The 26,514-nt window shown below is 37.7% G+C and overlaps 2 protein-coding genes across 2 annotated transcripts in view; one reads left to right on the plus strand and one right to left on the minus strand.

Annotated features, from left to right (window-relative positions):
- The window catches only part of GPR146 (G protein-coupled receptor 146), a 51,309-nt gene that overhangs the window by 24,208 nt on the left and 587 nt on the right, over positions 1-26,514 (minus strand). Inside the window, exon 2 of the mRNA XM_032983732.2 lies at positions 3,591-3,626. The gene's annotated coding sequence lies outside the window, so the exon portion shown is untranslated. The remainder of the gene's footprint in view (positions 1-3,590; positions 3,627-26,514) is intronic.
- Positions 26,214-26,514, plus strand: part of CUNH7orf50 (chromosome unknown C7orf50 homolog) — a 39,746-nt gene continuing 39,445 nt past the window's right edge. Inside the window, exon 1 of the mRNA XM_032983795.2 lies at positions 26,214-26,330. Within this exon, the coding sequence (XP_032839686.2) occupies positions 26,214-26,330 (117 nt within the window). The remainder of the gene's footprint in view (positions 26,331-26,514) is intronic.

The following is a 26,514-nucleotide window of genomic DNA, read 5'->3' on the forward strand; positions in this document are numbered from 1 at the left end:
ACAGTTCTTTTTGCAAAATGAACGTGGTCTCATCTGGCAGGAAGGGAGACTGAAACTTCATAAGGGACAGATAAACAAAGTCCTTAATTTGTGAGAGGAAGGAAGCTGGTAGGGAGAATGAAGATTTATAATAATACAGAAACGAGTATGAAAGGGACGTAGATCTTAGCAGGCAGCTGGAAGGAGATTGGGGCAAGCTGGAGACGTAAAGCTCATTGGTGATAAATGGAAAGGAGTAAATTGTGATGGAAACATGGATAATGAAAGGAGCCCCTGGCATGGCTGTGGGTGGGAAGGTGGCACATGTACCAAGCCAGCAAGGGAATCTGTAGTACATGTAGTGAGCTTGGCTTGCACAAGCTTAGAAGCGTGTAACCCTTTTGATGTGCTCATCTTGTCTATCTTGAGTTACTGCAGTGTCTGTGTTATGTATGTGTTGCGTTAAATTACTAGCAAAGATGTGTTGAAAAGCATCCGGAAAGGAGATGAACATTCCTTGTAAATGTTTCAGAGCTGATGTTTGAGAGTACAGTGTTAAAGGCATTTGCTTTTGACAACCTGCAGAGCTCACCAAACTAGTTTTGGGTAAGACAAGGCAGCACAGAGAACATTGGCTTGATTTAAATGTGGGTAGTTGTGCTTTTACGATAGAGACTTAAATACTGAAATGTTAGGTGTTTTGTTGTGTTTTTTTTTAGTTTGGTTTTTTTTTTTTTTTTTTAGAAACTTTCTTTTTCCCTTATGCTATGGTTTGTTTATATTGCTCGTTTTAAAATATTTGGGATACTGTTTGGATCACTGTTACCCGCTGTTTATGTTTGTATTTGCTGGAGCCACTTTATACTGTGGTACAAAGAATCCAATGGGACAATCAAACTATCATGGTACCTCACCCTAAGAAAGATTGGACCTAGCATCTCCACCCGCTGCATTCAGAGAAAGACACCTAAGGTAATTTAAAAAAAAAAAAAAAAAAAAAAAGCAGTCTTTTAACTCTGGCACAGGTAGTTCACTATGAAGTTTATTGATGGCTGTTGACATTGCATGTCCAAAACTCATTAAGGTGAATCTTTGTTTACCCTCTTTTCTCCTGTCAGAACTTTGCATCAAAAAGCTATAGCCACCAGTGGAAGATTTCAATTAAGATTTTAATTAAGAAATTTGGAGTCTGAGGTTAAGTGCTATCCACACCTCTTTTTCTGTGATTAATTAAAAAAAATTATTGCACCACACACAGTATTAGCAAGCTGGTATGTCTAATAAGTAGCGAGAAAAAATAAAAAGTCTGAATAAATTCCAGATGCATTCTGTTTCTGGTATTTAAAATCTTAACTATTTTTTACTGGACTGAATCAATCATAGAATAATTCAGGTTGGAAGGGAACTCAGGAGGTTATCTCTCCAAATTCCTGCCTAAAGCAAGGTCAGCTATGAGATTAGACCAGATCCTGAAAATCTGGGAGAATGGAAACTGTGCAACCTCTGGACAACTTGTTCCAAGACTCAGTTGTCCTAATGATAAAAATAGATATTACCTTATATGTTGAAATCCATCTACTTTTCAATTTATGCCCATTGTCTTTTTTCATCCCACCATGCATTGTTGTAAAGAGCCTCAATCAGTCTTCTCAGAAAGCCCCTTGTAGGTGCAACATGGTGGTTGTTAGGTCCACCCAAAACCTTTTCTTCTCTAGCCTGAGCATGACAAGTTCCCTCAGCCTTTCACCACAGGGCAGGTGTTCCTGCTCACTGGCTATCTTGGTGTCCCTCCATTCAACTTGCTCTAGTTTATTGAAAGTTTTCTTGTATTGGGGCACCCAAAACTATAGTGAGAAGTATCAAGTTGTTCTTTATGCAAAAAAAAAGGACCTTTTTGTAATTCTATTATGTGGAGTCTTAGGGAGGTTTTCTTATGTTTTGTATCTGGCCAATGGGATCAAACTTTTTTAGTTGAGTGTCTTGCAGGTGCATACCTTAGAGGAGTCTTTTTCTAGGCGAACTCTAGGTTTTGGGATAACGGACTTTTTATTTTTTTATCAGTGGCCCCTAAAAGGATGGCTGCCCATGAGGCTGCATACATGTAATGGGTTTATGATCAGCCTTCAGTGAAGAATTTAAACTAGAAGCTTGACTTGCTGTAGCTGGTATCTTACTTGAGATATTCTGTCTTTATACATAGACTTTAAGATTAGTGTGGTTGAGTATATTGAAAGTAATAAAAAACAGACACAGAAAAATTGTTGCATGTTTAAAAAAAATCATAAAATGGAAGAGGAAGTGCATCATTTATTATAACACCATGTAGACTAATGAAAAACATACTGCAGGCTGGAAATTTGTTAAGAGCTGAACTCAAAAAGTTTCCATTCCCAAAAATGCCTTGGGGCCTCCAGCTTTAAGCTTGTGGCTAAAGAGGCCCTATGGTAAACTGACATAAAAAATAACTACTCCATAAACATTCAGCTCCTGTTTCACAATAGTTGGAAATAAGTTTTTAAAAAGTGTTACGTATTGATACTGACTGTACTTTATCAAAGTAAAAGAGAGGCAGTACTTTTATGACTAGAATATTAAATTGGGGATTAAACACTGGGTAGATGGGCACTAGGCACAAAAATGTGATGCTCATTGTACATAGGAGAACATGAAAAATATTAAATGAATTGCTGAGAGCAACAGAACAGCACTTGGTACTGGCAGAGCTGGCATTAGCATTAAATAATTCCTGGTTTCTAGTCTTTTGCTCATTAACTAGACTGGGATGAACAACTCACCTACTTCCCACCACTCTGAGCAGGTGCCAGCCCTTGCACTTGAGCACATCTTCAGGTGGTGTGCAAACACACCCTCAGAGTATTGACAGTATTTGCACCATCAGTGCTCAGATGAATGGTATTGGCCACTTAGAGAAGACTGTGATTTTTATCTCTTTCCTTTTAATCTGTTTGGCTCTCTTAAAGGTGTGTCTTTCTTGCAGAATTAGCCCAAACTGACTGACTGGGTGTTGGCTTTGACTTTCTCCTTCTCCCTTATCAGCCTTTGTCAATGTATGAAAATCATTAATGGGAGCTGTGGGCTTTCAGGAAGTTTTAACTGTCATGATGGTGTTGTGGTAGAGGTGGTGGGGAGAGCATTACAACCTCAATTCCTTCTTCACGGGGATTGGCAAGCAGTTTGCAGGAATAGTGACAATTAAACCTTCTGAGAGCTGATGTTCCTCAAGTCTGTATCTGCAGTTCTGGATGACAGAGGTTCCCCTGCCTGGCAAGGACCCCTGGAGTGCCTAAGGATGATGGAACAGTTCCATGAAGTCTGTATTTCACAGATCTTTATAGATAGAGTAAACTGGAACTATCTTTGTATGAGACTACTGGGGTGGCTGGTTTGTAATCTCTGAAAAGGACAATCTGGGAGTAGATATTGCTTGCCTTAGATAACCATTCAGTGAGGATTTAGGAATCCAGTACCTTTTCACAGAAGTAAATAGCAGGTGTAGATGTCCCAGTTTTGGCAAACATTTTCACTATTGTACAATGGTGAAATAAACATATACTGTAATAGTCACACTGTATTGCTATAGCTGTACTTACATGAGGTGCAGTCCAGGAGAATGTCAGTCTGAGTCACTGGGAGGAAAAAGAAAAGAAAGAAAAGGTGAAACAGTTGTTTGTATGTAGTTGAAAGAAATTAAACGAAAATTTAATCAATTCTGATAAATACAGATTGCTTCGATTTTTTTGTCTTGCGTCTCACTGTATCATGCTCTGTGTAGCATTTACAATACACAGTGTTTTTATCCAGAGATTAGAAAATCTGTAACATAATTGTTCATGATGTTTGGTGTTAAATTGTTGTATGTACTGACTTGACTATAGCTGAAAAGTTGAGAGAATTAATGTATCACAGTGGTGGTGTTGGTTTTATTTACTTTTGTGAGGTGAATTGAGGATCTTGAATAAAAGCAGTAGATTGATCTAAGAATAGGAACATAATTCCTTCTCATTGAAAATGTCATGCTTGGTGGGCTAAAACTGGCACATGACAGTCCTGATATGAAATATTTGTCATGTAATATGATACTATGATAAATGTCAGTTTGGTTTGTTATTGTAAAGAGCAGTGGATTTGGCATACTGTGTTACACTAATTCACTTTTGTTACTGAGTATATATTCGCACACTTTGGGGAAAAGATATGGAGAACAAGTATATTTTAATATATCTGACCGCTCAATATTTGTAACCAGTATTTCAATATGCAGATATAACTTATCTAAAGGAGGAGAAAAATTAAGCAAAGCACTAATCTCCCTATGTCTTGTAGTAAAAAAAATATTTGTATATATATATATAGGCATTAAGGAGGTTTAAATGTTTTAGCTTGGATAAATGATTGAACAATAATGTTTGAGGAACAAGATAGCTTTTAAGAATAGATGAATTTTCCCCTAAAAATAGAGATTAATTAGTTTAAGGTTACTTAATTGTGAACTGAATTTTGAGGTAAGCAGAGTACTTTATTTGGGAAAAAAATGGTTTAAGATAGCAGCCTGTGCCACTACATTCTTTTTATATTAAAGTTTTATTGAGAGGTGTACTAACAGTCTGTAAAAGATCTGATCTCTTTCTGGTGCACATCTTTCCTTCCCCTTTTCTCCACTATTAGCACTGGTTCTAGTCTTTACTACCACGTGTTGCAGTCAGAGCTGCCCAGCTCCCCTGCTCCGTTTGGCCTCTCTTTGCCCTCTGGTTCACATATTGTGGCTGGCGTTTAAGGACCCAAGAAAAATAAACAGTGCAACCAGTATTTTGCTTGCAATTTTAGTTTCATAATTTAATGAAGAATAGTAAATAGAAGCAAAAGCTGTTACTATTATGTGGTCTTGATCTTAAGAGAAAGGGATTTCCATGGCTAATGTGTATTTGTGATATGTCACACAGGTGGAAATCACCTAACACCAACTCTGGTGGTCTTAAAACTATGCTGTAGTGGCTGACTTTTTGGTCGTAGTCTCTGGCTGGCCTTTCAACCACAAAAATGAGCGTACCACAAATTCATGCAAAGAAACGGTGGCTTTTGTTTATACTTTTATACAGATTTAAGTCGTGTTCAAGGACTTGGTAAGATAGCTGCCCAGTGCATTAGAGCAGAAAATGGATGTGGAGAGCTCTTCTTCTGTGTGTGTGTGTGTGTTAGGTGGGAAGGAGGATTTAAGTAGTTAAACTGGTGGATGTGAAGAGGCCTGGCTGACAGCTCTCACTGCTGACATCCCACCTGTGGAACAGGCGTAATATGTTGTGGAGCTCTGGGAGCTCCAGCCGTGTAGGGACAGGCTGCAGGAGATGGCTTCTCCTGACTGATGCAGTACTTCAGTGCCTTAGCTGTGGCCTGTGGCCTCATATCCCTGTATGTATGGATAAGACTAGAATTAGACAGGTGAACTGTCGTTGAATTCAGCTGGTTAAGTTGCATAAACTTATTTATATGCATGGCAAGGTGCAATACGGAGATCTGCACTCTGAGGACCACTTCTGGGTGCTCATGGAGCTCTTCGGGGTGGGTTGGAGAAAGGTTCTGTCCACAGTGGTCGCCCAGCACTCACCAGAGAGGAGCTTTGCTGCTTCTGGCCTCTACTCCAGGTTCACAGGGATAACGTCTATCTCATTGCCTTGCTCCTTAGTGACTCAGTAGCTCTTCTGGATTGATTTGATTTTCTTGCTTTCTGATCCTTGTTGTTGAAGTACAATTTCTTTTATGTAGTAAATAATGTTTTGCAAATGATTAAATCACAACATGAATCATAACTTAAATGCTGAGCTTTACACACTGCTCTTCACATCTACAAGCCTGTGGAGATGAATAACAAGTTTTGTAGTGACAGCCTTGAAGTGGGTTTGCAGTTTTGCTGGGAGCTGAACCCACTGGTTTTTGTCTTTTAATGTAAGCAACTTGAGTGGACTAAAAAGCTGGTTAATCACTTTGAAATTAAGTTGTAGGATGGACAGAATGAATATAGTATTTCTAGATAGCTTAAAGAATGGAGTACATTTTCAAATGTCATATGTAATGTATCGTTTTAATGATGAGGCCTGTGTTTTATATTCTAACAAATAATGTATTAATTATATGTAATTCTGAATCACAACGTAAAATTTTGAAGTGCTATAATTAAGAAAAATAAAAAAGATAAGTAGTAGCAGCTGTAGAGCTAATGAAGGAGTTAATTTCAATGTGTGTTTTAGGCCATTAAGTACTGTAAAGCAAAAAGTGTTGGGTTGCCAGCACAAACCAAAGGAAGGCAGTTAACTACCACTCCCTTTCCCTTCCCCAGACCAGAAACTACGGGGATGCAGTAGTGCTCCGGCTTCACTAAAATGGATTCATTAGTTCAGGCAGTAGCATGTGCTAGAAGTGTGGAAGAAGATATAAATCATTGTCGCAGATTGTTTTTAGCAAGGAAAATCTTCTGTATTCTGCATGTGAATATAAATTTTTCTCTTCTGAAAATGTTTTTATCTGTTCAGGTTGAAATACGTTTTATAAACTTACTTAACAGTTTGAGAGCCAAGAGTTCAGGTCTTTTTTTTCTGTCTGTCAAGACTCTCCAGAGGCTGAGATCTGCAGGCCATCCAAAACATCATTGTACTTTTTTTTTAACAAGTCTGAAACGTTTTCCTTGTGTGGTTTCGCAAGCCCGTTTATTTTTTTTTCCCAAACAGCATGAGTCCTATCACTAGGTCAAATTTAGAATTCAATGCTTCCAACAATTGTCTAATGGATCCACATGTTTACACAGCATGACATTGGCATCCAGATAGTGTCATGAAAGTCTCCAATCAGTACTACTGTTTCATCCTTCTTCCCTGCTTTAAAAAAAAAAAAAAAAAGCTACAGGCGCAGTTTTTCTGGTCTTCAGGGAAGCAGTGAATGGTCACTACTTCAGCCACAAGTATTGTTTCACAAAATTTAGAAAACAAACTTTTTTCATCCACTGTAAATGAAAATGTCAACTCTCAGGTATTTCATTAATAAATAGATCTTAAAATACTAGTGAATGGGAAAAACTGGACCCAATCCTTCTTTCTGTCCTGAGATTCCCAGACTGAATAAAAACTTTGTGTATGCCCCTGCTACCAGCATGCGTACTGCTGCCTTGCTAAAGCTCCCAGCTACTTCTCCCTGCCACTGTATCTCTCTTTGTGTTGATACTAGTATTTGCATAGCTGTACAGTGAATCAAATCACTGACTTGATCTTTCTGAAAACTAACCTACAGAGCAGCAGGCTCAGTCACTTGGCATTTACGTAGCATGGGAAGACCTTTTGTAACTAACTTGCCCGTGTATTTTGCAAAGTGTTTAATTCCTGTTCTCTGGGATTGGATGTAAATAAATCAGTGGCAATTACTTGGCAGCAGCCTTCCACAGTCATTTGCTCTGATGAAACTTAGTCCCTGGTAGCATTAAGTGAAGGAAGGGGGTTTGGCTGGGACACCAAAACCTTTCTTTTTTTTTAATGCTCTCATGGGATCTGTCACTTCCACACAAGCAACTGCCTGAACAGGCCAAGTGGTCTTGATTTAACATTGCTTTATGAACACTACTTGTCCCAGCTGCAGAATGTCATAACCTCTATTTCCTTAGCTTAGATTTGAAATCTGGAGCCATATGATTCAGATGAACCACAACTGCCCTCGCTTTAACTTGATGTATTTGTTTTGAAAATACCGTTGTTCGCTCCAAGTTTTAGCTGCTGAGCAAATTAAGCTGATCTGCATGGATAAATGGGGAATACTTACCAGCTTGGTTAAAAAAACCTCTAAAACCTGCAAAGAAAGCTGAAGTAGTTTTTAACTCATCAGTGCCAGTGAATATACTTCATTAGTGTAAACTTTATAAATGCAAAACTCTTTTTAAATTAAAAATTACAGACTGCCCTTAAGATAAGTGTAGCTCTGAGACAAAAAAAAATTTTTTACAAAAATAAATGTATGTTGTACAATATGTCAGTAAAGGACAGTGAGCTCACAAAAAACTGTTGCTGCAGACAGGATTCGGAATAGAGGATGATGAGCAGAACTGGGTTGGCTTTGCATTCAAAATTCGATTTTACGTGGGCTCCTGTTCTTGTGCAGCTTAGAAACAAGCTTCTGGATTTGAAGTAAAGCCAACTGGATTTGTAAAGATGCTTATCTTATTCTCTGGCCCTGTGCAAATCACCAGAAAATATTAAGGCTGACAAGCCTAACTTGATATGCCTCTCAGTATTTTTATGCTGAATTATAGTACACACAGATCTGCACAAATGCTAGGTTTGTAGTCACTCAGCTGGTATTTCTAAGTGGCAGATGCTTGCTGCATTTGCTACTGTGGTGTAGCCCTGCATGTATAGTCTCCACAAATAAAGTCACGGTAAATATTAGTGTCAGAGTTTAGGGCCTTTGATTGTTACTTGTTGCATTACAGAAATCTTAATTTCACTGACAGGTAACTTTAATATGGCACTAAACTTCTCAGTTCTATGTTCATATGTATGGTGTCTGTCTGTCAGCTCTTCTCAAGTCCCTGTTCTTTTTAGCATTTTGTCTTCTGTTGAAATTTATGTGCTTATCAGTTGAGCAAGACATTATTTGTAATTTGTTTGTTTTTTGTTTTTTTATTATTATTATTTTAAGAGTAACATAATCCAGAGTAAGCAGGCAGAATAAATGCTGTGCCACATCCTTTCTGAAGATATTTGATGGCATACTTTAAAAATGTAAAATAAAAAATTATATGGAAGACCAGCTTTTGCCATGGCTGTAGACTGTTTAAAACAAAACAAAACAAAATAAAACACAAAAGACACCCAAACAGCATCAAACAAAACTTCCCAAACCCCCCTTTTATTAAAAAAAAATTGAGACAGCAATAAAAATGGAAAATCACCCAAGAGGGTCTGCATATGTACCCCATCACTGAAGGTCAGTCAACATTGCCAGTATGTCCTATGAGGTTTTTGTCATTACTTGTTATATAAATGGAGATGTATTTACAGGCTCTAATTTGTAGAAATCTTTTATAATTAAGCTTATAACCTTCATAATCTAATTGCATTCTTTCACTTTTTATAATTGCCAGTTTGTAGTGGTATTTTGTGAATTTTCTTCTGGATTTCTTCATAAATGCTCAGACAGATTAAAGAGAAATTTTAAGAGCTTGGGATGCTTTCCCAAATATAGTTTAGAGCTGTTGGTCAATCAGCGAGCTGCCTCTGCAGTCTGAAATATAAGTAGCCCCAGTGGCACCTGCTAGTACAGCATGCACAGGATGCTAAGTTTGGCAAGTCAATATTTTTGTTCAGATAACGTGCAGGCAGAACAATCTTAGGGTGTCTGCAGAGTTGCTTTTAATTGTCAGCCGCATTTTCTAGCTTGGAAAGTATTGGGGAAATTGCATTCAGATACTGAAAGTGACCTTACGGTAAAATGTAGTTCTGCTTGATGGATTTAGGCAATTTTACTTGCTGCCAAACTGCATGGACCGAATGAGGTTTTTCTTTCTCCTTCTATTTCCCGTCTCCCAGGGAGGTTAATGCAGTATCTGATTCTGAGTTTGGTGTAAGGCAGCGGTGTTATTCTGGATTTAAAAGCTGGGCAATCTGAAGGCAATGCCATGTCCCAGGGACATTAGCTGAATTCCTTAGCAGTGGTTACACGACCAGCTGAAGCAGTTTCTTGCACTTCATTGTCCATTCTTTTTTTGACAATGGGCGCTGAAAATTATTTATGTGCCATTTTATATGTTGTGCAATGTCCTAAACTTGGGGGCAGATCTGATTTTACTTATATTCACACACATACATACACACAAAGCTTCCATTTCACATGTCTCTAAGACCTGCAGAGCTGAACAGCTCGCAGAATGCTTTCTCTAACCTTCTCACAGCTGAGAGGCAGCGGGTGCTGTTGGGCTCAGTGGCACCATTGCTGGCCAAGCAGCTCCCCGAAAGGGGATGTGTGTGCCTCCTGGCTCGCTAGCGGGTTTGAACTGGGGCATTTTCTTGCCAAGCAGCTGGCCCATCTGAATGTGGTCGCCTTCTGACAAGCTGCAGCTGGGACATCCTCATTGCCTCCCTTTCTGCTACGTGCCTGATGTGATTATTTATCAGCTAACCTGCTACTGGGACAGCTAGCAAGAGAAGAGAGATGTCTTTGTGTCCTTTATTAGTAACCAGCATTACTAGAGGTAAGGATTGTAGAAGGGAGGCAGAGAAAAGGATGCGGAACGCTGTAGTGCTCATGAAAGGAGAAACTAGAGGTGGGTTGAATATGTTGTTATGATAGAAAAGAAAAATGGACTTTTGCAATGGGGAGGAAATGCTGTGGTTGATATTGCTTCATCGCAGTTCTCGGTGGCCCACCCATTTGTTTTGACATAAATACCTACTTTCGCGTTGTGTGGAGGTGTGAAGACTAGATGCATACCTTAAGACTTGTGGTCTTCAGGGTTTGCTACTACTCTTTGAAGCTTGAGCTTGATGTTTTAATATTTTGTTTGGAGACTTAAGCATTTAGGTTTATAATTCTGCCCTTATAGCCATTTCCCTGATTTACCTTGCAGAGTAAGCATGCTCTCGCTCCATTTTCCAGACTTCCTTTTCCTTTTCTTTTGTATTGGCTTAATTTTGAGATATGATATTCAAGTCAGAGGTAAGTGTCTCTTTGGGAGTGAAAGAAAAAAACAGCTAGGGATTTGAGCGAGGTAACTATTTTCTCTGTTCAGAAGCAACAGCTTATTTTTCAGTATTCTGCAAGTCTTCAAACACAGGTCCTGCCAAAGGCACTGACAGCAGCAGCGCTTAGGAGAATGTGCTCAGGTTTTCTGGCAGTGCTTACAAGCTGCTTAGAAAAAACAGGCATATTGCTTGTAGCAAGTACCCCACAGTTTGGAAAGCACTGCTTAAGACAAATTCGTAAAGATTTTCTTTTTGTGTCTATAATTCTCCATTTTAATTTCACTCAGAGTGGGCCCAGTTTCCTCGTATTTGATATCTAGGATCTTAACATAAAATCTGTAATTAATACAGCTGCATTTAGAGACTAAGACATTTGCAGTGTTCGTAGCAATAATTCACTGTGTTGCACAGTGTGGAACTCAGCATGTTTTAAACATTCTCCACTTGTGCATGTACCAATTTTTATAGTTGAATTAAGAATTTATAACATGCTGGGTCTCATGTTCTGGGTCTGTTTGTTTCTAAAGCTATATACCGAACTTGGACTAGGTCATAAATTTCTGTAGATGAAATGAAGGCTGATTAGAATTTTAATATTAAGGAAGGAAATGGCTTTGGGTAGTGCACTACAGAGCAGAACAGGCCTTCTGTTAATACACAAGAGTATTACTGTTTTCTTGAACTTTGCCTCCCAATCCAATTACCACTTGTGCCTAGAAATCATAACTCTGATGCCTCCCATTTGATAACATTGAATGTTATCCTTGTCCAAGTTTATATCATTTCCAGTAGTAAAAATGATCTTGATTATAAAACTGCTAGATAATATGCTCCTAAAATTGAATTATGGGCAGTAGTACATGGTATTGGTTGATAAACAAAACAGAGTCATGATGGTATATCAAATTGACCCAGTTCTGTCTCTTTGTAAATTAAATGAAATCAAGAGGTTTTTCTTGTGACATGCTTTTCTTATGATAACATATTGTATACTGCAATGTTTGAGATATGTATGAAGACAAAGCTTTCAGTGTAAATGATTCTTTTTTTTTGAGTCACACAAAATAACAGGAATGTATGTTGTCGGCTTTCATTTTAAGCATTTCTGTGATGGCATCATGCTCACAGTATGTAATGAGCTCATACAAGGAGGAGTTCCAGCCACCTTCTTTATCAGCGTAAGCCATCGTAGCTCAGTATGTGTCCTCCCCTGCCCTCCTCCCCTGCCCTCACTGGTAACTGGATTGGACTAGATGCAGCATAATTCTCTGGATCTGTATTACCAAGCCTTTGCTGCACACATCTTTGCTGCACATTTACAGCAGAATGTTATTACTCAAGTGTGGAATCACATTCTGGTATTATTACATGAAAATTGATTCCGATTCCTTGGTATTTCAGAGTATATTATTAACATAGTACAACTGATCATTTTCTTACAAGGGGAATGACAATCGTAGCCTTGTTCAGATGCTGCATGTGTATTTATAGGATTGTGATGCCCGAATGTGGAGGCTAAACTTGGCTGCTTTCCTGCTGGTTTCTGTGGTTTCCTTTCATTGTCCAGAAGAAGTGGCAACATTCTCAACTCTGTAACATCCATCACCAGTATTTGTGTGATGTCCACTTTTGACAGGAAAAGAAAGGTGTATATTTGTTTATTTGGTGCTTTAAATGGTATAACAAACTTAATAGTTTATTATCTATCTTTAAGAAGTTTTGTTAATAGTTCTCACACCATTAAGACATCACATTAGTGGCACAGTCTGACACATATTTATCCCACTCAAAAGACTCAACGGTTTATGCAGTCTGTTATGTAAGTAGCTTTACTTTAGGTTTCTTCCCTTTTTTCTTTGATCACTTGTGTAATGTGTTTGAAATGTATATCTGATGTTGATGCTTTTTTGTGTTCCATTGGGTACATTTGATTTTGCAGCTAAAAGGATTGAATACTAAATGTTCTTTCTGCATGTGTACATAACAGCATTTTGGTTTTCTTCTTTCAGGCAGGGCAAGGGCATCCCTAGAATTTAAGGCCTGATAAAGTAATAAAAAAACAGAAAAATGAAAAAGACTAAATAGAAATGTATTTTTGTAATTTTGGAGATTTTATACTGTAAATCAAAGCAGAAGGAACAAACTATATCAGAAATAATATTGAAAATTAAAAATTCAGATTATTACATTATGTCATCCACACTGTAAGAATGGTACGAATAAACTGACTTCCTTAGTGCATTTTTTTCCACTATATTAACCCACCAGTGTTTCAGTAACCAGGAATATATGGATTTATGGTGACTTGGTATAATGAATCCGGTGCTGAGAAAGAGAGTTGTATTCAGAGATTTTTGTTTTCCCCTTCTTTCTTAAAGTATAAAAATGCTAATGTTTCCTTTTCCTTTCTGAACTTCCAGACTGGAACAGTATTTGATAAGCCGACTCCCAGGGTAAAAGGGACCCTTCAGAGATTCTCACTGTAGAGCATATGAATTCTTTTGTTTCATTTATTACAGCTTTTAGGCACAGGACAGAAAGTTTCGGTTTGGTATCTGCATTAGACATAGCATTTCAGTAATGTTCGTGTTAAAGGGTTCTGTAGTGATTCAGTGCTGACCGTGCAATGATCCTGCAGCTCTGGAGAGACTAATTTCTTTCTGGTCCCATGTGTTATCTTTAATCAGGAAACCACTTGCACTGAGATCCCTTCAGATACAGTATGGGCAAATACAGAAGTTCAGACCTTACTAGACAGTTTTACAAACTGCAAGGGAGGATCTGATTGTGGGCTTGCCTACAAACACTTTTTATCCATTGAGTTACAGTTTTTAATTACTCAGGACTGCAAGTGACTTTGTCAGCCATGTGGCCTGTCTGAGCATTCAAAACTGAATTATCATTACAAGTTTTCCATGTATTTTTAGCTTTTCCCCCTCTTCAATTCACTCAAAAGCTGAGAAGAAGGAAGCACTGGTCTTCAGCGACTGAAGAGAGATCTCTTCCTTCAGTAGACAAAAATGGAAAGCCTAAGTTAGTGATGGCCTAAGCCATACCAAAAGCTTCTCAAATGATCCAGGCATCATACAAAATGCTAACATCAAACCAGGTGTGGTGGTACTCAGCACTACTAGAACCGAACAGTACCACACTTGGTGAAAGACACCAAGCCCTGTGCTACCTCGTGTACGTGGAGCTGCGTTCCTAGCACTAACCCTGGAGATCTCCCCACCCTCGGTGGTACCTGCCCCGCTGGGCATGGACATGAACCAACCAACCACCCCCAGAACCAACTGGGCATGTGTGTGTAGACCAGAGATCCCCCATGGGCACTGAGAGAATATCTGCAGCTTTGTCAAAGGTGTCTCCACCTAAGAGTTTGCAGAAGAACTGCTGGGAGTGCAGCTTCCACCTTCACCTGTCATTTCTTCCTGAAGGATAATGCTATATCCAATGCTTGCTCTGGCAAAGCCATCTTTGTCTTACTGTAATAGTTTCTAATTACTCATTTCTGCAAGACCACTGCCTGAGAGTCACTGCAAACCAAATACTCTCTGAACAATTATCCCAAGAAGTTATTAATTACTGTGGAGCCACTACAGCTCTTTAAAATGTATTGCCTGTACTGATACCATAAATCCACTTTCCTCTCAATTTACTATGGAGCCCTTTGTGTTCTGGATTATGTGTTAATGAAGGGACTGAAGTGCTGCTGTGGCTTATTCCTCATGCTGCTGGCTGTCGTGTGCAGATGAGGATGTGAGATAGAGGCATAGCTACAAAAGACCCTGCTAACCAATCAAGTTGGGTATTTTATGGTCTAGGTTTTTGAATTCTGATAATCAGTCTGGAGAAAGAGCCACAAAAATGCTACAAAATTTTCTATCTTTGTAGTGGATTTTGCGGCTTCCTATTTGCAACATTTGTTGCGTGTAAATTTTTGCACTTTGGCCAAAACAAGACTGTTTTTATGACTTTACTTCCAAATGTGTTGAAAGCGTATGTTGCTATATTATTTATTGTACAGCACTTAAGTAACTTTATGTACTGAACGTATGCTAAAACAGAATTCACAAATGGCATCTCCCTCAGTGTAACTTCTGAAGTATTTCAGAGAACCTACAGTTGTTGTCTTATTGAAACTGCGTAACTTTGTAAGAAACACACGATTTAAAAGGTTTTGGATAGAATTAAGAAAATTATTAGTATTTAAAATTGTTACAGTACCAAGAACATTAAGCCTAATTTGATTGAAATTCAAATGCAAATCTTATTCTAAAAAGCTAAAAAGAAAATAATTGAAGTTTTAAGGCTTTTATTATGCGTGAAAGATTTCAGAAGCCTGTAGAGGTCTGTGTGTTCTTTCATATGGGTTATATTTCTGACACGTCTCAATGTGGGTATTAAAGCAGTTTATTTATTTGAAAGGAAAGATATACAAACAGTTGGTAGTAGATCTACTCTTTGAATAGATAAAAATGCTTAAAAAAAACCTGACAGTTGCCTGTAAGAGGAACTGTATTAGAAAGTTATTTTTCCGCTTTTATTTCTAGTCAGTTCATAGGCTGAACAGTTCAGGAGGCATTCCACGTTAATTATTCATATGCAAGTAACAACTCTTTTTCAGTCTTTTGATCATACTTCCAGTTTTAAACTGAAGATAAACCTTGAGATGATTATGCTTTTTGCTTCTTTAGACTATGTCTTTTGTAGCCTGTCAGAAATTTTGCATAGATATTAATATGGATGTTTCTACTGTCAAATGTTTATTCCTTTCACCTGAATGGTATAGTGACATGTTCCACTGCAGTAAGGATAGGTGTTCTCTGGTTCAAAACTTGGAAAGCATATACCTGCTCTTTAGTAAAGCTTCAGGAGCACCTGAGCTGCATGTTGTTAACTGCATCTTTATTTTTTTTGGTGGAAACATTACAGATTTGTGCTTAAAATGTTTACTTGTTGAGTATTGTATTGTTCAAAAGGATATTTATTTAAATATTACAGATAAAAAATTTCTAGTAAAATATCAACAAAGTAACTGATGTATAATTCCTTTTCTACTTGGGCCTAATCCCTTCCCTGCAAGGAGGTCACCAAGAAGCTGGAGTCAGGCTCCTTGCTGATGGTGCACAGCAGGACAATGTAAGAAATGATCATAAATTGAAACAGGGTGTTATAGGTGGATACGAGGAGAACATTTTTCACTGTACTTAAGGACCGGAGCGCATTGCCCGAGGAGGGTGTGGAATCTCCTTGCTCTCGAGGGTTCCCACTCCCAGCTGGAGAAAGACACCTCACCTGTGGACGGCACTGGTGGACCAGGAGTGAGGACAGGATTCTGATTGCTGCGTGCCCCTGGCTTGCTCAGATTCCCCACAGTGTCTCACTTTCATACAATTATTATCAAAAACGTCTTTAATGAAATCTCACTGCGGTGAGATAAACTCCTGAGTTAAAACTCTTAACTCAAGAGTTGGTCCGAGACCAGATTTAACTTTTTGTTCTTTGGATACTGAACTTGTGCCTGACAGGAGGCACAAGAAATCAGCTGCACAGGTGGAGACAACCTGAAATGTGTATAAGAATATCATAGGTGTGCTTGGAGGGAATTACGAGGAGAATAGAGGCAGAGCTTTTCTTTAAACAAAAGGACAGATTGTACTTGTGGACATGACTGGAAGACATCTTGACTCCTCCAGATGTTGCTTTTACAGCAGAAATCATGATGAAAACCAGTTCATACTTAATACCTAATTCAAGGGTAAAACTAGTACCTAAACTAGCTCTGCTTATTTAAGTAGTAGATGAAGAGTGTTTTGTCATATCAGTTCTTAGAGTGTATCTATTCTTTCCTATTAAAGCACTCCTATTCCTAAAGCATTTCTCATTTACCACTAGTGTCCCTACAGCAATAATTGGCTAGGAAGGGTCTAGTCTGAGACCAGGTAAAAAAAAAATACTAAAACCTTGTGAGCTCAGTCTAACTCTTGTTTTGTGGTGACCAAAGGGAAAAAAGTCCTTTTAAATAAATTTGTTCTCTTTCTAAATAGATAACTAGTGAAATGCATTTCAAATATTTGTTCAACTGGTCAAATATTGGTTTAGGTTTAGAAAACAAATTAACTTAGTGTTTAAAGAATTATACGTTTTGTACCTGAACACTCCTCTATGTCATTACTTCTGTGCCAATGACCCTAAGTACTTTGGTCAAAACAAAAGATCCTTCTGATGAAAATTAGTCAAACATTTTTGTAACTTGAGTAGTTCTTACTGTTGTGTTCATTCACATTAAAATAGCGCAGTTGTATGTTTAAATTCTAGTAGTTTCACTAGGGAAAGATGAGTCAAATTGTAGTGTAGTGCTGGTAATATGGAATTTTTTTTTCTCAAGGAACTGAAAATATAAAGAATAGTTAAAATTACAGTGTTATGTTAGTCTGTACTGGGTGAAATCAAGTTCATATGGCTATATGTAACACTTAAATAAGAAAACAAACTTGTAAGATGGAGCAATTTTACAGCAAAGTTGAACAAAATTACTAAGCTAGCTTGTTTACTGCATAAAACAACTAAGCTATGGAAGTTCTGACGCATTTGCTCTTACCTTTTTGCTTATGAGAAAGGCACACCAGTGCGTCAAATTTAAGTTAATACTTCTGCTGTAGATACATTGATTTGCTGAGTTACTGTTATATTAACTATATATTTTTGGCGAAAAGATAACTTGATAGTTGGAACATCAATTTGATTTTGAGATAAACTCATTTCTAAGTGGATGGGTTCAGAAGGCAGAGTAGTCCTCTGTCTTGACACTAAATAAAAACAGTCAGTCTTTTTTTGCTCCTTGTATTACCCCATCTATTCCACGGGGTCCTCCTTCCTGCCCTGCAGTGTCCTCCTGTGCACTTACTAGATATTCCTGCTCTTTGTACTTTCATTTCTCCTTCTGTTCCCTCTTGCATATAAACATTAATTCTCCTGACTCACTTCAGTTTCTTGTTCCTTTTTACTCAAACATTTCCCACTCCCTGCTGCCTCCTATGTCTAGTTTTTTGCAGTCTCTGTCTGAGGTTATTGGAAATGGTGTCACCAGTCTTGGTGACAGAACCAGACTCTTGGTGATTGATGAACCCTTGTGCTTCATGGGAACAGCCTTAGTTCAGGCCCTCAGAAGCAAAAATTACGTTGTCTGCCTTTACTTGGCCTCTACTGTCATTTTGAAAGTAGAAGGAAATAATGGAAAGCCCCAAACCATGCAATGCATGGCACTCCTAAAAAGCAGCAAATATCAAAAGATCTGTGATAATTTGAGAGCTGGCGGGCTGAAGTTCATCATCCCTATATGTAAAAGGTAGGCTACACATAGCAACATTACGTATTTTACACTTATATTTATTACATTACGTATTTTACACTTATATTTATTTTAAGGAATGGTGTCTTCAGCCAGAGGCTGCAAAAAATGGGATCCCACAAGCTGCACAGCCACTTGTTTCCACCTTTCTATCACCTCCTCTTTTTTTGCTGGCAGAAATATTCACAGTGAATTGAATTAAGGAACTGATTTGGTTTTAAAGTAATCTTGGGGGGGGAGGGGGGATAGAGAGGTAATTTTAACCCAGATGAGTTTATAAGACTGTACAAGACCTTGTGCCAACCTAAGGAAGAGGTGGGAGAAGATGGAGAGTGTCTTTTAACAGCAGTACTAGCTTATACAGGTTTAAATTGTTCCTGACACTATTACCTGAGATTCTTTTATTCATAAGTAAAGCTTTCTTTAGAGCCTAAACAAAAGTATTTGGTTGTATAATCTTTCAATGTAAGCAAAATATACTATATCTAATTTATAAGCATATCGTTTGTGTTGGTGCAGTCACTGTGTGACTATATTTCTTCCAGTAGATTAATAACTTCTATTATATATAATGTAGATATGCTAGTGTAAGGTGGGAAAGGAAGAAATCACAGCTATGTGTAATGACATTAAGCTTTTAGGAGTATAGACAGCTTAAATGGACTCACAGCTGCTTAACATATGCCCTCTGCCTGAACTCTTTCTATCACTTGGTATCTGACTTCTCTCAACATATAAAAAGTTGATGTGATTGATAGTTGGTTATACAATATTTGTCAGGGTGAACTGAATCATTATGTGTATAGATTCAAGAATATGGAAAAATAAAACTGGAAGAACAACAAAAAATCTGACATTTTCCATTCACTAAGCTTACTTAAAGCAACTCTTTCTGTTTGCTGGAGTTAGTGATTGCTAGTTTTTCTAAGCAGCAATTGCTGAGTGATTTAGAGTACATCTCTGCTCTTTTGTTTGGATTTCATTTGTGAAACCATTTAGAGTTATAAACCTGTCAACTTAAGAACATTCTATATATTTTGCCAGTGAGGGCCTCATATATGCAGAGTTTATATTTTTCTCTCCATTTTGTGTGCCTTTTGAATTCTCCAGTATGTATCACCCTTCTTTGGACTGCACATTAGAATAAGTCCCATGCCCTTTGGAGAAGCAGGAGTCTTCAAAGTAATTATGAAATTGCATCTCAGATTAGTCGTTAGATAAATGAATGTGTAATATGTGCTAGCCACAATATCTCGCTCTTGGCTAAGCCTAGCCTAGCAGTGTAGTAATAAAAGGCTCTGCTGATGCTTAAAACCACATGAAATTTAGAAGGCCTGATTGCAACTGGAATTGAATCACACATGTAAACATTAGAAAGCATAGACCAGAACTGTTAGTTATGTTAATTACAGTAGTTAAAACACAGTATGGTACCTTTCTGGATTCTCAGATTCTCTAAAATAACTACCAGCTGGAAGATGAAAAGTGTTATGCAGACTATATTACCTACTACTTGGCGTTCTGCTCACTATGTTTCTCTCCTGCAGAATTCCTCTGGCAGCTAAGCTCAGCTTTACATTGTGTGGAAGTGGTAGGGCCCAGGTCTATCGTTACGCTGCATGAGGGTCGTCTCTTATGGCCTTCCTGCTGGTTCTGTGTGCAGAAAACTCTGGAATATTGTCCAGGTAGTTTCATGTATTTATTTCAGATTTTCTATTTGTATTGTTTATAAGGTGTGGTGGATTTTAAGGTATCAAGTACTTAATACAATTATTTAAATGTTGATGTGAAAAATCTAGAATGAGAGAGGAGCTGTATCACCTTTGAGGACTAAACAGCATCATGGCTCACTCTTTATGATTCTTTGATTATTTTTTTTTTACTTATTTTATTTTAATTTTTTTATCTCTGAGCAGTGTTTCGACCTTGTTGAAGAACTCTGTTGTGTATGTTTTGCCAAGGACAATGCAGCTTTAGGCTTTGTTGCTGTATTTCCTGAGCCGAGGGCTCCCTGCAAGGGCCAGGGAGCGCAGAAAGCCCTGGGTGGGATGCAGGAAGCAAGGGCTGCCAGCTCTGTTTGCCACGCTGGCCATGCTCATGGCATTTGCACTGGGCAGACACATAAACGTGCAAAAGAGCTGACATGCAAAAATGTATACGAAACAAAACAGTTTGGGAATGTTTATCCAGTTGGAGGTTCTAGGACCTATAACCCTTTTTGATTTTATGGATGTAAAAATGAATACGTACTGTATGAAAGGAGAAAATGTAGTTATGTGATTATTGTTGTGCTGAACGTGTGCCTGAAAGTTAGGAATTTTTAAGCTGTGAAGTTCCACAGTTGGTTTAAATTTATGCTACTTTGGGCATGTTGCAAAGTTTGGCTTAAAACTGCCAACATGAACCGTACTTCCTGTCATGAAAGTTGTCAAGAGTGTTTGATGAATCAGATTATTATATTTCATTTTCAGTTGTATCCCAAGTCTAATCAGAGCAAGATCTGGGTGTAGAAGTAAAAAAAAAAAAAAAAAAATTTTTTTTTCAAAGCCAGGAAAAGTACGCATCATGCTCCTGTTTATAGCTTAAAAGATGGGATTTATCATGAATTTGCACCTCTTATTGTTACTGGATATCTGATTGGTCATGTACAGTTGGAGATACATCAGTGCTTTAAAACTGCATTGGAATTTTTTGAGTCAATTAATAGAAGTTTTTAAGGGTCAGTGGCAGATTTTATGAAAGCATTAAATAAATGAAGAGTTCATTCAGATAATCTGGAAGAACCCTGGGCAGGAAGTATAACATTTTGTCTTTGCTATATTGAAAGAAAAATAGGTGTTGATCTTTAATTTTTCCAGTGTTCCTATTTTCCTTGAGTTCATACTTCAGTAACCATGCTGCCTGCATCACTGGCAGGAGGTTGTCTCTCCATTTCTGCCTTATGACCTTCCAGTATTATTTTAACTCCCAGTATTTCACAGGAAAGCACTCAATTCTAAAGAAAGTTTAAAAAAAGGAAAAACTGAGAAAATATAATTGTCAAACTTTTTTTTTTTTGAGATTGCAATTTTATTTACAGTGTTTTAGAAAACATCTTAACTTTTAATTTATTCTTCAACATAGAAATATGACATCTGTTTTCTCATTTCACATTCATAATACCAAAATGTCTCATGTTAAGTTAGAATATTTATTTTAATTTTGATTTTAGTTTGATTTTTCTGTTTCAAAATATGTTGTATGGTTTGCAAGTAAAAACATATATGAAGCTTTTCTATTGCCATTTTAAAAAGAATTCTGACATCTTGGCTTTTTCCCAAGTTGTTTTTTTTTTTTTTTTTTTTCTTGAGGATCAGAATTGCCCCTGAGATGGACCTTCTGTTTGCTATTACTCTCTCTTTTTCTTTGCTCTCCTTCTGCCAAACATAAACTACTTCACTTTCAAAGCTTTGCAATCTATTCCCACTCTAGCCATTATCCTGTATGCGTTATGGAAATGTTGACTCTTCTTTCACTAACAGTTGAAACATTTACCTTTGACAGTCTGCATTTGCTAATGACCATCTCTAGTGCTTTCTCCAGTGCTGCTCTGTGTGCAGTGAAGTTGCTTGTTATTCCTACCTTAAAACTTTCTTTTCTCTTGATCCCTGGAAAATTACATGATAACAGAACAGGTATGTCATAAACTTAATCCTTCTGTTTGTGAGTTGGTCCATGCTTTCTTGTATTTTACATATTATTCTGTCTGTAATTATCCACTCTGTTTTATACTTAACTTCAAAATCATTTGGGCCACTGCCATTTTCTGTTGGGTTTATACTTGGTTTATCAAAGATGTAAAATGTGCCTTCTGCATGTAAAGCTTGACTTTGAGTCTAACATGAGTTGTAAATTCAGTCTGTGTATTTATTCTATAAATATGTGTAAGCGATTTATAAAATTGTATTAGTCTATATTTCAATAATTAATTGTATTAATTCCAAAATAAGCAAACACCACCAACACCTTGTTTTGTGTTGCTTTTACAATTATATCCTTCAGTGTGGTCTGTTGAAATACAAACAGGTTTTATGGAGTATTTTTACTAAACAGTCGACAGGTTTTAATTTAGAGTCTTAAATCATAATTGTTTTTCAATTTTCTGCTCTGCCTCACAAAAGCATAATGAGGGCACACCTGATGCTATAAAAACCAGATGTCATTTCAGTATTCCAGGACTGTGTGATAAATTTGGAGAGCTTAAGTGTTAGTATCACACATGTATAGCTATCAGGGAGCTCACAAGAACAGAAAGCATGCAAAGCGTTGCTAAATAAATAGGATTTCAGAATGATTGCACTTTAATTTCAGCAACTTTCAAAATGCTGAAAATATGGATGGAATTTTCTTAAGGAACTTTCAGGAGACCATTCAAACTGATGAACAATGTATTCAAATTCTTTCTTTCTACCAGTCATATTTAATGAGACAGTACTACTTGCACTTGTTCATTGTGATTGGAAGAGCAGCAAGCAGACCTGAAGGAAAGCTAGATCGTGTAATTTGTGCCATCTCTTAGAAACGTTTTTCTTTTACCTTTCTTCTTGAGACAAAACTTCTGAAAACAGGATGTTCAGTGGGAACTGAACTGTACATGAGATACAGGTGTAACTTTGTAGTGTCTGTTTCTTTAAACAGGTTCAAATTCTGCATACAGGTCTTCAAAGGTCTATTAATGGAAATTATATATATTATTTATATATTTACAAGAATAATCATTTCACATAAATTAATTGGCACAGTCTAAGTCACCTATCTCTGGTTATCATTGGGCATAAGTCAAATGCAAAAACCAGTGATGTTCATCACTTACATTTCTTATTTTGTGTTAAGATGTCTCTCTTTTCATAACGAAACTTAGGGCCCAGTTCTCTGTCTCCCAAATCACTTATTTATTGTGAATCAAATTTAGCGGCAAGACATGAGTCAAGGTTTTGATACCCTTACGCTCAGTTGTCATGGTCTAAATGTGCAGGACAGTTGAGGGGCTGCTTGTGTTCTGGGTGTAGCTGTAGGTATCTATTTTAGGGTTATTGAATCATGAAATGAACACATTCTGCTAAAGAAATGAATCCTACCCTCTCTGTTTTCGTGAGTGTCTCCTTCTGGGTCTTGTTCATCACAAATTAAAAATTGCATGTTCCTACATGCATGTGCGTATGCAGTTGAGTGTATATAAATATATGTATGAAAAACATTCTGGAACATTTAGCTAGGTTTTTAAAAAGCTATTAGTATAGAAAACTACAAGTGATGCTAGTTTTATTTAATAAGAAATTAATTACTGGAAGTTTTGTTGAGGTCTGGGATAATACAGAGCATTTGAAAGTAGAGTGTATATATACTGGGACATCAATTCCCTCTAGCTATACATCCTGTTGAACTCTGGAGCTGAAGCTAATAACAACTTGTTGGTAATGAGGTATAAAGTTTTTTACAGCTTTTGATGGCTTTTTTGTTTTTAACAAATGCCTTTGTAAGGTTTCCTGTTTGACTTGCAAAGAAGGCCACCTTTCCTAGGGATTGATAATCATTTATTTTTCATTTAATAACGAGTCTTCTGCTTCACTAGTCTTTCCCATAGATGGGGAAAAAATTACTTTATCCAACTGTATGTTTAATTATGTTCCATTTTTGAGTCAGAATGGGTATGTTGCAGAGAAGCTGTCAATTTGAGACTGAATAAACTAAATAGATGCAGCTGAATGAATCCAGTACTGTGAACATGAACCACTAGTATAAATAAGAACGGAGACGCCTTAAAGCTTTACAGTATTCAAGAAGTGTCAGATCATGTTCATTTGAATGGGATGGAAACACTCTTTTTCCACCAGTGCAGACACAAGTATTACATTTCAGCCAAGATGGGCTATCCAAGTGTTTAACAGACCCTGATGTTTGCACTTTTATTGTTGAATTTCAGAATTTTTGGAATAGCCATTCAACTTACTTTGTAGAATCCCAAATCTTTCCTTTCATAAAGATGTAGATAGGTGAGATTAAAACAAAATATTTGTCCTTACACCTTTAAAATAATTTAATCTACTTTTCTGACTCTTAGAAAATCTTATATGCTGTTTCCAAAAAGTTCATGTTGTTGTAAGGACAATTAGCATCAACTATTAGGAACACTTGAGTATGGTGAAGATGTGGTTTGTTGTTGATGATGAAGTACTTCTGATGATATGGAACTATCAAGACTAGTAGAAATGTGAGAAATAGGTTCCCATTAGTTCTCTTTTGTTGTATCCAAGTTGACAAAGCAACATGAAATTCTTCCAGATCTCCATACTCTAAAGGAATTGTCTGAAGGACTGAGTCAGTGTTCAGGGAATCTGTTTTAGTAACATTGGCATGACTGAAAAAGTTTGGCAAGTCTTGCCTTGTGGTATGACTGCTAGAATGTCTGTATGTTGTCAAAACTTCTGAATGAGAAAATGCTTTTCTGTGTTGTGTGTTTGAAAAGAACACGTGCCATTAACAGTAAATGCTATGGAAAGTCATAATGCTTAGTTGCTGAAAAATGCATCACTATGAATAAAAATACTCTGCACTCTGCTTTAAGGAAAGTATTTATATTTTCTGCAGAAGGAGTAATTGGGGAGGAATATCATCTGAACTTGACAATGTCGGTACAAGTGATATGCGCTGTTTAAGTCCCATCTAAACTTTTCCTTGTTTGAAATTTTAAGTAAAGACTTCAATGAGTTCCTCTGCATAAGGATAAATTTAGCTCCAAGAGCAGTGCAAAGCAGACTTATTGATTGGTGTGGGAGTGATTGCTGTGATTCCCAAACTATGAAGATGCTGTCATTTCTACAAAGGATCCATCCAGGGGGAGGCAAAACATGGAACAAATTTTGAAACGGTAAATCATGGATCTGTGGATATGTCGAAAACCTCATATCGGGCCGTATTCTATTATGAATCACAACTTTGCTTTTTTATTGTAAATTATTGTTCTTTAATTACATCTTCAGCTATAATTTTGTGACTGTTCTATGTGAAGAGTTCAAAACTGGACTGATAAAATCAGTGTAAAAACTTCTTACTATTTAAATATTGCCTCATCTATTTTCATAGCTTGATCAGACCAGTTCATGCTTTAAAAATGCTTAAACTTATGTGCAGAAATAACAGTCCCTTACTTTTGGTCATGGAGGTGTTCTTCAGGTCACCCTTCAAGTGTGAGGTCATTTCCATTTCTACATGATGTGAAAATAGTAAAATCACCCTTAAAAGGCTGTGGTTCCCAAAGAAAGAGCAACTCTGCACCTGCAGAATACTTTTGCACTTGCTGTACTGAATTCTTGCATTCTATCTGCTGGTACTGAAATGGAGGAGATGCTGGGAAGTCTCTTCTCTCTACTGTCAGAGTCATCCAGACTCTGTAACCTACAGGTTTGGGAGAATGAGGTGCCAAAACGTTGAGTGGAAGTAGAGGCACCCGGTCCCTCCCCAGCCCTCTCTGGCAGTGAGCATGTGTGTTGCTGTCAACATCTAATGACAACCAGCACACAGGAGGCAAGCATGGTTGCTCTTGCTCCACAAGCACCTATTTATTATCTGTTCGAGTGAATTCCTGCCACTGCTGGAAAAGAGGTGTAGCTATCATCATTTTCGCTTCCTTTGCAAAAGGCAGGCTTTGATTTCACACTTCATGTCTCACTGAAGTCCAGATAAATCATCTGAAGTTGGCCAAAAACTTGAGAAGAATGTTATCTACAGCTCTGATCTGTGTCTTCCCCATTTTTATAGGGGTATCTGTATAAAAGCTGCATGCATTAGGGCAATGGCAGAATATACATGTGCTGGGTAAGCCTATGTCAGTCATTCCTAAACAATGTGCCAGAAATCCCCGTTGGCTGTAGTCAGAAGTAACTGCAAAGTTCTTTTTGACAAAACAATCAGGCTAGCCCCTGTGCATGCAAGTTGCTGTGACTCGTGGTACAGATCAGCACATGGAACTCGGTGCAAGTATGTGCTGTATGTGGCTGCTATGGTGAATAAAATACGTAAAAAGAATAGATAAATATGGACCATATTAGAAATTCATTACTGGCACTCTCTCAGGTCACAGTCAGCTCCAGCGTGCGGGGTCAGTCATGTTTCCTCACTCTGTGCGGGCCCTCCTGGACTGGGAGCACGAGCTCCTGGAGGGGCTGGACTTACGCAGTGGCCCCGACCTACCTTGTCAACTAGCAAAATTCAGCACAAAAACGGTAAACAAAGGGCTTTTGTGCATGTTTTATAGTTCAGTGAGGATTAGTGGCCTGACACGATTTTCAGACAGGACAAGCTTAGTGTTAACTTGCCTGAGGTTAATGAGGGAGGACGTGGGGCAGTCTGTAGAGGCTGAAGCAGAAAGGTCTCGCTCCAATTTCGGACGCGGGACGGAGAATCGTT

The sequence above is a fragment of the Tyto alba genome, unplaced genomic scaffold (assembly GCF_018691265.1).
Source record: "Tyto alba isolate M040663 unplaced genomic scaffold, T.alba_DEE_v4.0 Super-Scaffold_28, whole genome shotgun sequence".
In the NCBI taxonomy this organism is placed as follows: Eukaryota; Metazoa; Chordata; class Aves; order Strigiformes; family Tytonidae; genus Tyto; species Tyto alba.